General features: G+C 30.8%; 1 protein-coding gene across 2 annotated transcripts; it reads right to left on the bottom strand.

The window, feature by feature from the left end:
- Positions 1 to 2,440: 2,440 nt before the first annotated feature.
- On the bottom strand, positions 2,441 to 15,594 carry LOC130443131 (myb-like protein X). 2 transcript variants are annotated; one of them, XM_056777614.1, is made up of 12 exons: positions 15,276 to 15,594; positions 14,842 to 15,093; positions 13,606 to 14,616; positions 13,287 to 13,537; positions 11,510 to 11,666; positions 11,203 to 11,431; positions 11,060 to 11,107; positions 8,394 to 8,606; positions 5,676 to 5,874; positions 5,317 to 5,617; positions 3,418 to 4,090; positions 2,441 to 2,886 (listed from the first exon to the last, which is right to left on the bottom strand). In XM_056777614.1, the coding sequence occupies exons 1-11, from the start codon at positions 15,429 to 15,431 to the stop codon at positions 3,419 to 3,421; spliced, it is 3,489 nt and encodes a 1,162-aa protein (XP_056633592.1). In that variant the 5' UTR covers positions 15,432 to 15,594; the 3' UTR covers positions 2,441 to 2,886; position 3,418. The 2 variants fall into 2 exon arrangements, with proteins under 2 accessions (XP_056633592.1, XP_056633591.1); XM_056777613.1 differs by having other exon boundaries at positions 13,287 to 13,546.
- Between the last annotated feature and the right edge of the window lie 209 nt (positions 15,595 to 15,803).

The raw sequence follows: 15,803 nt of genomic DNA on the forward strand, positions 1-15,803 counted from the left end.
TAAATACATAATGTATTCTAGTCAAATATGATATTTTTCTTTTGTATAAAACAAAATTCATGGGGAGAAAAAAATAAGCTAATGGTAATAATAACATCTTATAAAATATAAAATCTGCAACAATGCAAACGTCTGACAATCAAATAGTGACTAGACGTTTCATATTATTAATTGACGATGTTTCTCGTATATTTTTTGTAAAATTTGATTCTATATACACCAATAAATAAAAATTATTTTCAAATTAAATAAAGTAGGATTTATACTCTATATGATTGAAAATGAAATTATGATTCTACTCTATTTGTAAACTGGGAGTAGTGATTTGAATTTATGTTGGCAATACTGTTGATTCCTGATTGGTAAGACTACAACCGATTTTACTCATCATATGATCAAAGCAATAACAGTGGCCATTTTGGTATTTCTTACGTTAACGGTTTTTTATTATTGTTTTAATTTGTTTAAATTATAAAATTTTTGTTGTAACTAAGTTAAAAATGAAATATATAAGTGACTACAGTGCAAGTGTCTAGAATGAATTAAATTTGACGTTTGTATAATTTTGTCTACAAGTTTTCGAAATAATTATTCTTTCATAGATCTTCGTTTATCAATCAGAAATCTTTTTTTTTTCTATATCGTACTGAATAAAATACTTGTTTTCGATGTTTACTTTAAATTTATTGTAGAAATAGTTTTTATACAAATATGAGAATCTTTCTCAGAAATACAAAATTTTTTAGTCAAATATGGTATATACTGGGGTCAAGTAGATAAACTCTCATTTGATTATTGATATTCTATGAAATGTATAAATTGAAATAAAAAGATTACTTTGTTTTTATTTACGACTTAAACAGGTCAGGACTCAAGTTGGATTTGTTCTAGTACTTTTTACTCCAAATAGAAATTGAGAAGAATTATTAATTATTGAAAATTTGAATTTTTTTAACTGAAATTAGACTTATTTATCACATTTCAGGACTAAATAATTTTTTTTCGCCAAAATTAACCATTACTTTGTCTTAAATTACGATTCAAACATGTCAAAACTAAAATTTGACTTATTTTAAAAGTTTTTTTTCCAAATTTAGATTTAGATTCCAAATTTGAAATTTTTGACCAAAATTATTCATTATTTTGTATTTAACTGCTTTTTAAACATGTCAGGATTAAAGTTGGACATATTTTTAACGTTTTTGGTCCAAATTCAATCTTTTGAGGCCGGAATTGAACCCTATGATAACGGTTTTGGCCCAATTTTAGATTTCCAAGACTGAAATTGGACTTATTTTCAATACTTTTGACTCAAATTTGAGTTTTTTGACCAAAACTAATTCATTATAAATGTTTTATATTATGAGTTTAACATGCTAGGACTAGAATTGGACCCGTTTTCAATGAGTTGACCCAGATTTAGAGTTCAACGACTTATATAGGACTTATTTATTAATAACCCAAATTGAATTATTCGAGACCGAAATAGGAGACTTCTTTTTAACGTTTTCGGTCCAAATTAAGATTTGATAGATTGATATAGGACTTATTTTCATCGTTATTAACCAAAATTGAATTTTTCAAGACTTAAATAGAACTTGACCTTAAACGTTTTTGGTCCAAAATAAGATTTGAAGGATTGATAAAGGACTTATTTTCAATGTTATTAACCAAAATTGAATTTTTCTAAACTGAAATAGGACTTAACTTTAAACGTTTTTGGTCCAAAATAAGATTTGAAGGATTGATATAGGACTTTATTCAACGTTTTTGGCCCGATTTGAATTTTTTAAGAATTAAATAGGACTTATTTTCAAAGATTTTGGCCAAAATTCAGATTTGATAGATTAATATAGGACTTAATTTTAACCTTTTTGGCCCAAATTTAGATTTGAACGACTTATATAGAACTTATTTTCAACGTTATTAACCAAAATTGAATTTTTCAATACTGAAATTGGACTTAACTTTAAAGGTTTTTGGTCCAAAATAAGATTTGAAGGATTAATATAGGACTTTAACGTTTTTGGCCCAAATTGAATTTTTAAGGATTAAGCAGGGCTTATTTTCAAAGATTTTGGCCAAAATTCAGATTTGATAGATTGATATAGGACTTAATTTTAACCTTTTTGTACCAATATTAAATTTGAATGACTTATTTTCAACGTTATTAACCAAAATTGAATTTTTTTTGGAATGAATTAGGAGTTTATTTAACCTTTTTGGCCCAAATTTAGATTTGAACAACGTGTATAGGACTTATTTTAAACGTTATTAACATTTATTGAATTTTTCAAGACTGAAAATAGGCCTTATCTTTACAGTTTTTGGTCTAAATTCAGATTTGAAAGATTGATATTTCTAACGTTTTTGGCCCAAACAAGCATTTTTTCGTCAAAATTATTAATTAATTTGGTAAATAAGGTAAATAAAAAACAAATTATTCTAAATACTATTTATTTTCGATTAAAAAAAAGTGTAGGTACAGAAAACTGATCTTACAATCACGAATAGGTAAATCAACTCATAATGAATAGTAGTTTGAAAAACATTCAATGTATATAGATTCATCAACAATATCTCATATGATACAGGGTGTACCAAAAAATATTCAATTGATCATCACCGTTTCAGTAAAAACACTCGACAAACGGTTTCACAAAAAAAATTAACAACAATGCACAATATTTCAAAATTAAAACTTTTTCCGAAAATAAAAAAACCATTTTTATACAAAGAAACTTTTAACATGACCTCCGAACAAAATTTTGGGACACCCTTTACTATTAATATGTCATCTTTTCGTTTCTTTTCACAATTCTATAAATAAATTACGTAAAAATGTTTATATACAAAATAATACACATCCAGAATGTCTTCTTTTCCCTGAAAATTAAAAAAAAATCCATTAGAAAAAATAAACCCGGCTCGAAGGACCACATATTATAAAATTGAGTATTTGTATAGTGGTAAATAGTGAAAAGTGGATTTAGTACTATGGAATGGATCAAATTGGGACTTGGGATACTCATAAGGAACTACAATTACGCTCAAAGTTACATTATCTGGTCCTTCGAGCCGGATTTGAACAGTTGGAAGGCTCGAAGCACCGATTATAACAAAATTGAGTGTTGGTATAGTGGTAAATAGTGAAAAGTGGATTTAGTACTATCGAATGGATCAATTGGGACTTGCGATACTTATACGAAACTACAATAATACTCAAAATTACATTATCTAGTCCTTCGAGCCGAATTTCAACAGTTTGAAGGACCAGTTATAAGAAAATTGAGTATTGGTATAGTGGTAAATAGTAAAAAGTGATTAAGTACTATCAGATTTTTTAACGAGATGTTGGGCCATATAACTCAAGATGTGATATTAAATTGTGTTTGTCAAAAAAAATTATTATTTTACCTCAGTCGTCCTCCATGAATTCTTCATCTTCTTCCTCCTCGTCTTCTTCGTCGGATGTTCCGAAGGAAAATGATTCATCATCGGTTGACGTATTTTCATCGCTTTCATCCACTAAGATGTTTGACGTTTGATGTTCGTTATTTTCTTTTTTCCTCAACCTCGATCTCAACACTCGTTTGTCTGATACCATCTCGTCTTTTTCCTCTTTTCCTCTTCTATTTTCGATTTCCTTGACCGTTATTTTTCTTGTTTTATCTTTATCGTTATCTTCTTTAACGTCAGTCTCTTTATCATCTTTACTGTCTCTCGATTTGGGTTCCGTTTTTATTTTGATCGCTTCGTGAATCGCCATTTTGTAATTATTTATGTCCAAAGTGCGACCGTCCGAGGGCGCAACGATCTTGGTGTCGATTTCCTTTTCGACGGCGTTATTGATCAAATTATCCGGTAACCTTTCGAGGGAAACGTACGGATTTTGGGGAACCGGAGCTGGGTCTTGCGCCGTATCCATACCCCTCTTTCGATTGCTTCTCCGCTTCGATACGGGATCCTCTTCGAGTTTGTTAACGGGAATATCTTCGGTTTTTGCGCTACTTCTCGTCTCACGTTTCGGACGGGCGAGTTTTTCGCGAAGGCGAGCGCTAGTAGGTGAAACACCGGAAAATCTCACTTCCTAAAATTTGCACCGAACAAAAATTAAGATAAAGACACAAAACGATAAAAAGATAAAAGAAAACTAAGATAAAAGGGAGAAGAAACAGACACGAAAACAAAATAAACAGATAGAGAGGCAGAAAGTAGAGTAACAGACAAATAAATAGATAAAAAAGGCAAACAAGTAGACAGGAAGGCAGATTGTATAAACATACCCAATTCATAGAAGTAAAAGAGGCAGATAGAAAGACAGATAGTAGAAACATAAACAAATAGAGGAATAAAAGAGGCAGACAAATAGATAGAAAGATTGTAGAAACAAAAGAAACACAGATAGATAAGAGTCAAGGAGAGAGAGAAAGGGGGCAGATAAAAGGAAAGTATAAAGGTAGAGAGATGGACAAGAAGCAAATAGAAAAACAGGAGGAACGTAAAGAGAAGACTATAAAGAAACATAAGCAAACAAAAGCCAAATGGATGGACAAAAAGCAGATAAAAAGTATGGATGGGAAGATAGAAATAAAATAAGATAAAAGGCAGATAGATGGATAAGAAGCAGATAGAAAGACAGTTAGTAAGATGGGAAACAGGTAGAGAAACGGATGGATAAAAAGACAGCGAAAAACATAAGTAGACAGATAGAAATAGAAATAAAAAGACAGAAGGATACAGGAGAAAGAGATAGTTAGAGGTGAAGCAAATAGAAAGTCAGATAAAAGAAAAGACAATAAAAAACAAAAACAGGCAAGGGAAAAATGAATAGAAAAGAAGCAGATGAAAAGTATGGATAGGAAGAAAGAAATAAAATAAGATAAAAGGCAGATAGGTGGACAAGAAGCAGATAGGTAAATGAGAGGTAAATAGAAAGACATGCAGAGAAGAAAGAAAGTAAAAAACATGGACAGAGAGACGTGAAAACTGATAAAAAAAAGATAAATGGACAAAAAATAAATAGATAGGAGAAAAATAGAAAAAGAGATAGAAGAAGGAGAAGAAGCAGATAAAAAAAGAGTTAGTAAAATGGGAGACGGGTAGAGATAAAAAGACAGCGGAAAAGATGAGCAGACAGGTAGAAAGAAGACAAGAGAAGCAGATGGGTAGAGGGGAAGCAAATATTAGGACAGACAGATAAAAAGAGATAAATGGATGGACAAGAAGTAGATAGAAAAAAGAAAATCGAACGAAGAAGCATAAAAGACAGAAAAACAAAAATAGTTAGAGAAAGAGAGACACAGATGAACTTACGTCGTCCTTTTCGCGTTTTATCTGTTTCCTTTTCCTCTTATTCTTCTGTTTACACGCGTCTTCGTCGGTTTCTTCTTCCTCTTCTCGTTTATGTTCGGATAGATGTTTTTTGATTAAAGGATACGGTACGACTTCGGTACAATATTGACAAGATTTCGAATGTATCCTCATGTGTAAATTCAACATATAGGGCGTACCGAGATTAACGCAACATCTGGGACACGTCGAACAATGGGAATTCATGTGATTGATATGGTCTTTGAGTAAATGTTTGACGCCGCATATGTAACACATGCAATACCTTAAATAAAATTTATTTAGTTGAAATCGAATTAATTTTAGAGATATTTGTTCCTCACCTCGTTTTACCTTCGAAAAACAACAAATTGTTTCTGGCATAAGGCGATGTCAAATAATCGTGATCGTTGACGTAAAATCCGTCTTTGGTATAGTGCGTGAATAATACGCACAATTCCCTATCGACGATTTTGACTTTTTCGGGGATTTTTTGTTCTTTACGGACGGTCGTTAATTTTAATTTTTTCCCCTTTTGCGTATCTGGAAAGAGAAAAGAAAATCCCATATGGAACGGAAATATATTCGAAATAAACGAGTTTCAACACATTTTCGGGAATAATTAAAGGGCGAAAGGCGATTTTTACGATGCGCGCGCTTATCGACTTGTCGTATACATCAAATTCTAACTCGTCTACTGATACACACCATGAAGCCGGTCCTGTACTAATATATAACGAACTTGTTCAATAACATAAACCTTGAAGCCGGGCCTGTCCTATTATATTACAAACTAACCCATTGATATAGACGGTGAAGCCGGTTCTGTCCTAATACGTAACGAACTTGATACAGACTCTGAAGTCGGTCCTGTCCTATTATGTTACGGAGTTTCTCATTGATATAGCCCCTGAAGCCGGGCTTGTCCTAACATGTAACGAACTCGATAAAGACTCTTAAGCCGCTCCTGTCCTAATATGTAACGAACTCGTCTATTGATATAGACCGTGAAGTCGGTCCTATTCTGATATGTAACGAGCTCGCTCGCCCACCGACACAGATTCTGAAGCCGGGTCTGTTCTAAGGTGTTGTTAAAAATGAATTTTGGTGGATGGGCGACTATCTGTTTTTAACCCATTTACATTATGTTTTTATAGAAACAATTTCTGATATGATTTTTTTTATTTGTTTTTCGGGAAATCCGGGAAACGGAAATTCTAGAATGTGATATTAGTATATATAACGAAGTTATAGCAACCGTAGAAATCAATGGATAATTTGATGTCATAGTGAACACACCGGGATAGTGAAGGTGGTAGGGGATTTTTACCATGCGCGCACATGCCGACATGTCGAATTAAATCTATTGTTATGAACTCGCCAGCTGATATAGACCTCGAAGCTGGTCCTGTTCTAATATGTTGTTAGAATGAATTTTGGCGGATGCGCGACTATTTTTTCTAACCTATTTACGTTGTCTTTTATGATTTTCTAAGAAGGTTATTATGTTTTTTACGGCAATCTAGAGATTTCCAGGTATAGCGGATTCTAGAAAGTGATTATAGTATATAAAACGAGGTTGTAATAACCGTAGAAGTTAGTAAATATTTAAAAGAGAAAAAAACATTAGGAAACGGAAATGTATATAAAATATTTGAGATTAATTTAACGGTGAGAGTATTACGAACTCGCCTATTGACATAGACTGCGAAGCTGGTCCTGTTCTAAATTTTGGCGGATGCGACGTTTGTAACTTATTCACATAATGTTTTCATAGAGACGCTTTCTGAATAAATTTTTTCGTTTTTACGGGAAGATTTCTAGATATCGAAAATACCAGAATGTGATGATAGTATTTAAAACGAGGCTCTAGCAGTCATAGGATTTAGTAAACAATTTGATGTTATAGTGAAAGCATCGGGATAGTAAAAAGTGAACTGAAAGGTGTATTTGAATAAATTAAATAAGTGTTAGTGAAAAATTGTTCAAGTGTTGGTGAATAGACAAAACAAAAGTTGTTTTTTCAATTTCATTTTCAAATAGGGGAAAAACATCGAATAATGTCGATTTTTGCAAAATATGAACGTAAATTTTGTGATTTCTCATCATATATGATAAAAAAATGATAATTTTTTTTCAAGTTAATAATTTATTAAAATAAACCAAAACACCTTCCTAAATTGAATTTAGTCATTTTCACAGAAAAAATCGACATATAAATAAAAAAAAAATTCAGTAGTATACGAGGTTCGTCGAAAAATATTAAAATAGATGGAATGATATACAATAGGGAGATGAATGAAATCGAAATTGATCAGACTAGTATATAAAAATTGAAAGAAAGGTCACATTGACTCCATTTAGTTTTTTAACTGAAAAATTACCCTAAAAAAGAATCACAAAATATATATTAACATAGTCAAAAGTTTTAGTGAGCTCCTTTAATAATGAGACATGAATTTCATCAACAATTTTTTACTGAACCCACTGTTTATACTACCAACACCACAATACTGCTCGAAACACGTTTCGACAAATTTTTGACCAACACTACTTGAAACACTTTTCGACAACCAAGTGATCATCTTTAAAGCACCAATGTTGATTGAAACACATTTTTATATCCAAATTCTCGTCCTCAGAGCACCAACACTGCTTGAAACACGTTTTTGGTTATCGAAACATGTTACAGTCAGTGTTAATGCTTGAAAGATGATCACTTGGTTGTCAAAACGTGTTTCAGTCAGTGTTGGTGCTCTGAAGACTAGAATTTGGTTATCGAAAAGTGTTTCAAAGTTGGTGCTTTAAAGATGATCACTTGGTTGTCGAAAAGTGTTTCAAATAATGTTGATGCTTTAAAGATCATCATTTAGTTATCGAAACGTGTTTCAGTCAGTGTTGGTGCTTCAAAGATGATCACTTGGTTGTCGAAAAGTGTTTCAATCAACGTTGGTGCGGTGGTAGTATAAACAGGGTATTCGGTTCTAGAAAATCCAGTTCGGTTAAACGTTTTCCTAAGGAAAACGATTGATATTTTATCTATTGTTAATTGAAATATATACCAGTGGTAATAGTTTGTTGTGACGTCATTGTCGCATTCGAAATTACGTCCGTCGATTGGGGTTCCTCTTGTTTAATCGTTTTTTTTCTCATCCTGTACATACGACAATATTCGGCGTTCGATTTCGTTTTGTTTATTGAAATTTTATCATCCCCCTTTTTCCTGTTACGATAATTTTTACATTTATCGGCGTTAGACAACGGCGAGTCTTGTACTAAAAATTAAAAAAATCAATGATTGATTTTTATCATAGAACGAAAATTTTATACAAAAAAAGCGTAAAAACGTCGCTTAACATCTGGTACATTCAAGAACTTTCGAAAACGATAAAAAAACCAACCTCGATAAATGGGTCGTACGATTTCAAAAACGCTCAACTAATGTGAACTTTAGATCAATCCAAAACTGGTCAGATGCGGAAATACAATTATAAAATTTGAAAAGGGCGTTGTTGCAGCAGAAAATGTTTCTGGAAAGCACGTGAAAGGAAAAGGATTCGGAACGACTTAACGAGGCTTTCCGGAAGATTATTTTAGACATTATTCCGATAATATGGTTGATGACGTTGAAAATATTCCAAGAAATTCGTCGAATTGAACAACAATTTCTCGCAACCTCGATGAATGGATCGTACTGCTTCGAAAACGCAAAAATACCAAGTTAAATTAACACCCTCAACCGAGATAAAACAAGAACAAAAATAAAATACTTCAAGAACAATGAGTATATATCGTTAGTAACACAAACTGTGCAGCCGGTTCTGGTCGATTATGTTAATAAAATCTTAAAATTTGGTGGACGCTACGGAAACAAATTTTCAAATACGGTTATAAGGCAGCAATTCTTTGTATTGTTTTTTAAGCTGTTTACAGTATGTTGTAGCCGTTTTTACAGAATCAATTTCTAAGGAGACATATTCGCTTTGGTTTTCAAGAATCTAGAATCCGAATTATCCACATACCCGTTGTGTATAAATAGGCGAATATTTATCAGCCGATCAGTCAGTATATATTTGAATTACATAGTAAATAGATAGGAATAGCAAAAAGTATACAGTACCGCAAATTCAAATAAATTAGTGTGTTAGGGGTTAGGGAATAGTTTAACATTTAGTGAATATTTTAATGTTTAGTGTAATGCCGTAGTGATTAGTTAATAGTTCAATATTTAGTGAATAGTGTAGTGTTTAGTGGAGAAGTGTAGTGTTTAGTGAATAGTTTAATGTTTAGTGGAGAAGTAAAGTGTTCAGTGAATAGTGTAGTGTTTAGTGAATAGTTTAATGTTTAGTGGAGAAGTATAGTATTTAGTGAATAGTGTAGTGTTTAGTGGAGAAGTGTAGTGTTTAGTGAATAGTTTAATGTTTAGTGGAGAAGTGTAGTGTTTATTGAATAGTTTAATGTTTAGGGCAGAAGTGTAGTGTTTAGTGAATAGTTTAATGTTTAGTGGAGAAGTGTAGTGTTTATTGAATAGTTTAATGTTTAGGGCAGAAGTGTAGTGTTTAGTGAATAGTTTAATATTTAATGTAGAAGTGAAGTGTTCAGGGAATAGTGTAGTGTTAGTGGAGAAGTGTACTATTTAGTGAATAGTTTAATGTTTAGAGAAGTGTAGTGTTTAGTGAATAGTTTAATCCTCAATATAGAAATGAAGTATTCAGTGAATAGTTTAGTGTTTAGAGAATAGTTCAATATTTAGTGAATAGTTCAATATTTAATGTAGAAGTGTAGTGTTTAGTGAATAGTTTAATGTTAAGTGAATAGTGTAGTGTTTAGTGAATATTTTAGTTTTTAGTCAATAGTTTGGTATTTAGTGAATTGTGTAGTGTTTAGTGATTAGTTTAATATTCAGTAAATAGGTTAATATTTAGTGACTAGTTTAATGCTTAGTGCATATTTTAGTGTTAAGTGAATATTTTAATATTTACTGATTAGTGTAGTGTTTAATGAGAGTGTAGTGTTTAGTGAATGGTGTAATGTTAAGTGAATAGTTTAGTATTTAGTGCATAGTTTGGTGGATAGTTTAATGTTTAGTGAATAGTGTAGTGTATAGTGAATATTTTAGTTTTAGTAAGCAAAAAAAGTCGCGTAATTTAGCCCATCATTATAAATTGTATAAATAAACAAGAAGAAAAACACTACAATATAAATATTCATTTAAACATAAAAAACATGAAAAAAAGGTCTAAAAATAAAAAAATCGAAAAAATTTGGAAAAAAAAATGGAGAAATTGAGTAAAAGCAACGAAATAAGAGCAAACAAAATAAATAAAATTAAATATTATAAATCATAACATCAAAAAATGTCATTTTGAGATATTTTTGTTTGAAAACGATTATCCCTATAACTAAATACAATACTTGAATTACGAAAATTTATATACGAAAATATTGAAAATTTTAATATAAACAAATAAGAATAAAAATACATAGCGATTAACAAAAAATTTTATACCAAGAAATTATTATCCACTACCATATATAACGTAAAATCACTTATACTCGCATATTTTTATATTAAATAATTTTTTTAACCACCCATCAATAATTATATAAACAACTACCTTTAAATCAAATAATTTCACTGATAAATTATTTTTCCACTTATCGTGAAAATACAAAACCGAAAAGGGAAATATAAAATCGTATAACCCCCGTATATTGAATAACTCACCTGATATACTGGTGTTCAGTTGTTTATTACCGTCCGGTTTATCATTACCTGTAATTAAATGTGAATCAAAATATGGAGGAGAGTCGATATTATTGAAAATAAAAAAAATTTTACAATTGGGTAAAATAAAAAAAAATTTCTACCTGTAATTGGAACACTGTCGTCTAATTTATAACCGTCTTCCGTTCTGATTAACAATCTCCCCCTATACATGAACTGATCGGGTAAATTGTAAGTTTTCTTTTCGACGTTTTTCTGAGGCGGTTTCAATACCGATAATTTTTTATTACTATTCAACATAGTTATTTTGAGATTGTCATTTTTTTCTTTGCCGTCTTGTACTTTGGTCTGCTTTTTGAGTTTGAAGAAATCCTTCGGAACGATTAAAAAACAAAGAAATGATAATTGTGCGCAAAGAATTTTTTTAAGTTAGGTTATATAGTTATTTACCTCCAAAGAAAAATTTTGTATCTCGACGAATTCTGGTACGTCTACGTATTGACTATTGTCGCACGAATCTAAAGAATTTATCAACTTCTGCCAAGAGCTTGTGTTACTAGCGTCATCTAAACTCAAATCCGGAGCACTAAGAGTGTCCTCGTTGTCACTAGAAGAGAAACATAGATAAAGGATACTACTACAAATGACTCTCCCTGTATTAAGAAACATACAAACCAAGTACTACTACAAATGACCCTCCCTGTATTAAGAAACATACAAATCTATAATTAACACAAATGACTCTCCCTGTATTGATTGTTGTAAATAATTGAAACAGCTCAAAAATCACATTGAAATTTTGAGGTTGACTATAGAAAAGATAAACGTGGCGTTTTAGAGGAATTTATTGAACATACAGGGTTTTTCAACTTTCAGGTTAAAAAAATTGATATGAAGTGTATTATGGGTTCTATAGAATTCTGAAGCTATAAAAATAGAAAAATATTTTTAATTTAGCCAATAAGAATGGTAAAATGGTGTTTTTCGTGACTATATTAGCAAAACTATTAAATATACAGGAATTTCCAGCTTTAAGGTTCAATAAAATTAATTCAAAAAATATTATAGATACTGAAGGATTCCGTAACCGAAAAAATACTCAAAATATTTCCAATTTAACCAAGAACAAAGGTAAAAAGGCAACCTCTATGATTATATAGACAAAACTTGACAAAGGTTTTTCAGCTGTAACTTTAAATAAAATTAATAAAAAAGTGAATAATTGATATTGAAGGATTATTAGGCTATAAAATTATAATTTAACCATAAACGAAGGTAAAATAGCGCTTTCTATAATCATATAGACATAACTATCAAACATACAGGGTTTTTCAATGTTAATGTTAAATTAAATTCATAGTTTCATGAATTATGGGTATTGAGGGATTTCCAGCAACAATAGAGATAAAAAGGCCTTCTTTATGATTATATAAATATAATTATCAAATATACAGGGTTTACCAACATTAAAGTTCAATAAAATTAACCTAAAACAAATTAGGGTATTTTAGGTTTTAGGTTTAGGTTTTTAAAAACACCCACCAATTTCTTATTAAACCACAAATAGAGGTGACAAAAGATGTTCTTCATGATTTTATGACCGAAACTATGTAATATACAGGGTGTTCCAACTTTAAAGTTCAATAAAGTTAACATAAAACAACTTAGGATATTTTAGGTTTCTGAAGCTTTAAAAACAACCTCAGATTTCTTATTATACCACAAACAGGGGTGACAAAAGACGTTCTTCATGATTATATGAACTAAAGTATGTAATATACAGGGTTCTCTAACTTTAAAGTTCAATAAAATAAATGTAAAATAACTTAGGGTATTTTAGGTTTTCAAAGCTTTAAAATCACCCTCCAATTCCTTATTGAACCACAAATAGGGATGAAAAAAGACTTTCTCATGATTATATGAACAAAATTATGTATTATACAGGGTTTTCCAGCTTTAAAGTTCTATAAAATTAACAAAACAAATTGGGGTGTTTCGGGGTTCCAAAGCTTCAAAAACACCCTCAGATTTCTCATTAATTCACCAATAGAGGTGACAAAAGACACTTTTCATGATTATATGAACAAATTCATTAAATATACAGGGTTTTTCAATTCCAAAGTTGATCAAAAAATAAATCATGATATTGAAGGTTTTGTATGGACAATGAAACAAAAATAAAAAAGTACCTGTCAAAATAAAATGAATTTTATTAATTAGTACTTACTCAGCTAAAGGATTCTTGGCAGGTTCCTCTAACGGTTCTGATTTAATCGTCACAGGACATAAAACAATATTTCCAGATAACTTCTTAACATTTGTCTCACTTTTGTTATTGGTAACCTCAACCTGTTTACTAGTAGCTTGTGATGGAGTTTTATTGGTATTTAGTACAGCAGTACCGCTATCGGGAGATAACACCAAATGCGTACCCAACAGATTATGAGCCGCTTTCATTTGTTGATTAGTCAAAGCCGTCTGTAGTACCTTAAATGAATTATCCGTCATTTGTTTATCTCTGTTTCAATAATCATTCCAATACTTACGCTGGAACTATTGAAAATCTGATTCGGGTTCCATTGTTGGGGTATCCTCAAATTTTCGTCCGCTTGAAAATTTAGTATATTTGCCGAAGACCCACTCTGTTTCTTTATTAAATTATCTTCTTTACTACTCCCTGCGGTATTATCGAATCCCATTGTGGGCGGTACCGTGGTGTTTTTTTTGGAAGTATCCTGTTTTGTTATTTGGTATACGTCGATTTTTTCTTCAAAATCGGACGCGCTCTTCTGATTATCTTTCTCTTTATCAAAAACCTCATCAGAAACTGTACAAATATTGGAAATTTTAAATAAATTTTCTCCTCTTATTTTCGCTTTTCTTTTTTCCGCTTCCACTTGTTCGTCCTCCAAAGGATTACCAGAAAAATCGAAATAATGTCCATTTTGGTCTCTCAATAAACCCGTTTCCTCGCAAATACTCATCGAATTCTCTATCACGATATTATCTAAATTATTTTGTTGTTTAGAGACATTCCCTTGGTTCTTATCCATTGTCGGTTCTTTTTTATTTGAATTTTCCTGATTTTTGTTATTTGGAAAAGTTGAAGGAAATAATTTCTCGTTTTCTTTATGCTCTTTATCAATATTCTCCGTTTTAATCTTTCTAACTACTGATTCCGGTAATTCTTTACCTTCCAAATTCAAATATTTCCCTTCCTTATTCTTAAATAGCCCCGTTTGTGGGCACACTTTTAAAACTTCCACTCGTTGTCGATGTTCCGGGGGTTTAGATGTTTTGTTTTCCTTATTAACCTCCTCAGGTTGGGTCGGTTTATTATTTTTACATTTTGAAGACTCCACCACGATTGGTTCGGTTGGTTTTGGCAATATCGGTATTCTTATCTTCCTAATAACTTGTTTAGATGCATTAGAACTAAGAATAGAATTAGTACTCAGTTCTGGGGTAGGTTGTTGTGGTACAAGTGTCCTGATCTCTTCAGAATGGACCGTATCTGTTTTAGAAGCTTGCTTCATGCCCTCGTTGCTTAAAGGATCCTAAATTGATCAAATAAAAAGTCTACATGACCCCATATTGAATTTGTTAACAATATTTGTTATTCAAAGTAATAAAATCATCATAATTCATAAAAAAACTTGTATAATTTCTATAAAAACGATGTTAATACGAATGAGAATTGAAAAATTGAAAAATACATCGAAATATATATATATATATATATTTGTTAAAACTCCATAAAAAAAAGGAAAACGAAAACTCACCTGAGGAAAATCCTCGATCGAATCTTCATTCCATTCAGATAATATACTTTGTGCATCTAATTGTCCTTTGAACTGTTTTATATATTCTATAACAGCGGACAACTCGATTACTTGAGCTGAGCATTGCATATTTTTTAGATAATCGCCGATTAGTGCTTCCGTTTCTAAACATCTTTTCCTAAATGTATAAGCAATTCTGAGACTTTCTTTACATTCAAAACACAATTCAGGTCCAGTAGACAATCCTAGATACTAAAATTAGGTTAGAATAATATTTGTTTTTATACGTAAATACACAATTTCTGTAACAAAATCTTCTTTTTGTTAACACAAAAGATAATTATTCGTCTTAAATATTTTTAATGGCATTTTTAACGCAAAAATGTACTGACGTGATTACTATAAAAAAATAGCTGTGAAATTTGAATACTTACTAGTTCTGGTACGATATATCTGAGTATGTGTGTAAACATCAATCCCTTACCAAAACCAGACTGTTCTTGTAATCTAAAAGATATACCCCTTATAGGCGTTAGACATGTTCGACAAACCGGAGGAACTCTCTGTTTATTTTCCACTTTGTTCTGCATCTTATAGCATTTTATAAAATAATTTTATTTTATTATATATACCTCAATGATATCAAAAATTGACGTATGACATTATTGACTGTAATGACAATCTGCGTATAACCTAAAATTAGGTTAAATATGCGCAGTACGCTATATAATTAGTAACTTTTCTATTTGTACTAAAATTAAGTTGGTATTCGTAACGATAATTGACATTTGACAGAAAAAAGATTGAAATTTTCAAAATAAATTTATAGCTTTTAACGTTCGTTCTATTAGAATTGTTTATATAATAACATCAATTTACATTAACAACAATACTGTATTAGGTATAAAGATTCAAATAACAAAGAAAAATGGTGTCGGTACAATTTTTTATAATTCATTTAA

The sequence above is a fragment of the Diorhabda sublineata genome, chromosome 4 (assembly GCF_026230105.1).
Source record: "Diorhabda sublineata isolate icDioSubl1.1 chromosome 4, icDioSubl1.1, whole genome shotgun sequence".
Lineage (NCBI taxonomy): Eukaryota > Metazoa > Arthropoda > Insecta > Coleoptera > Chrysomelidae > Diorhabda > Diorhabda sublineata.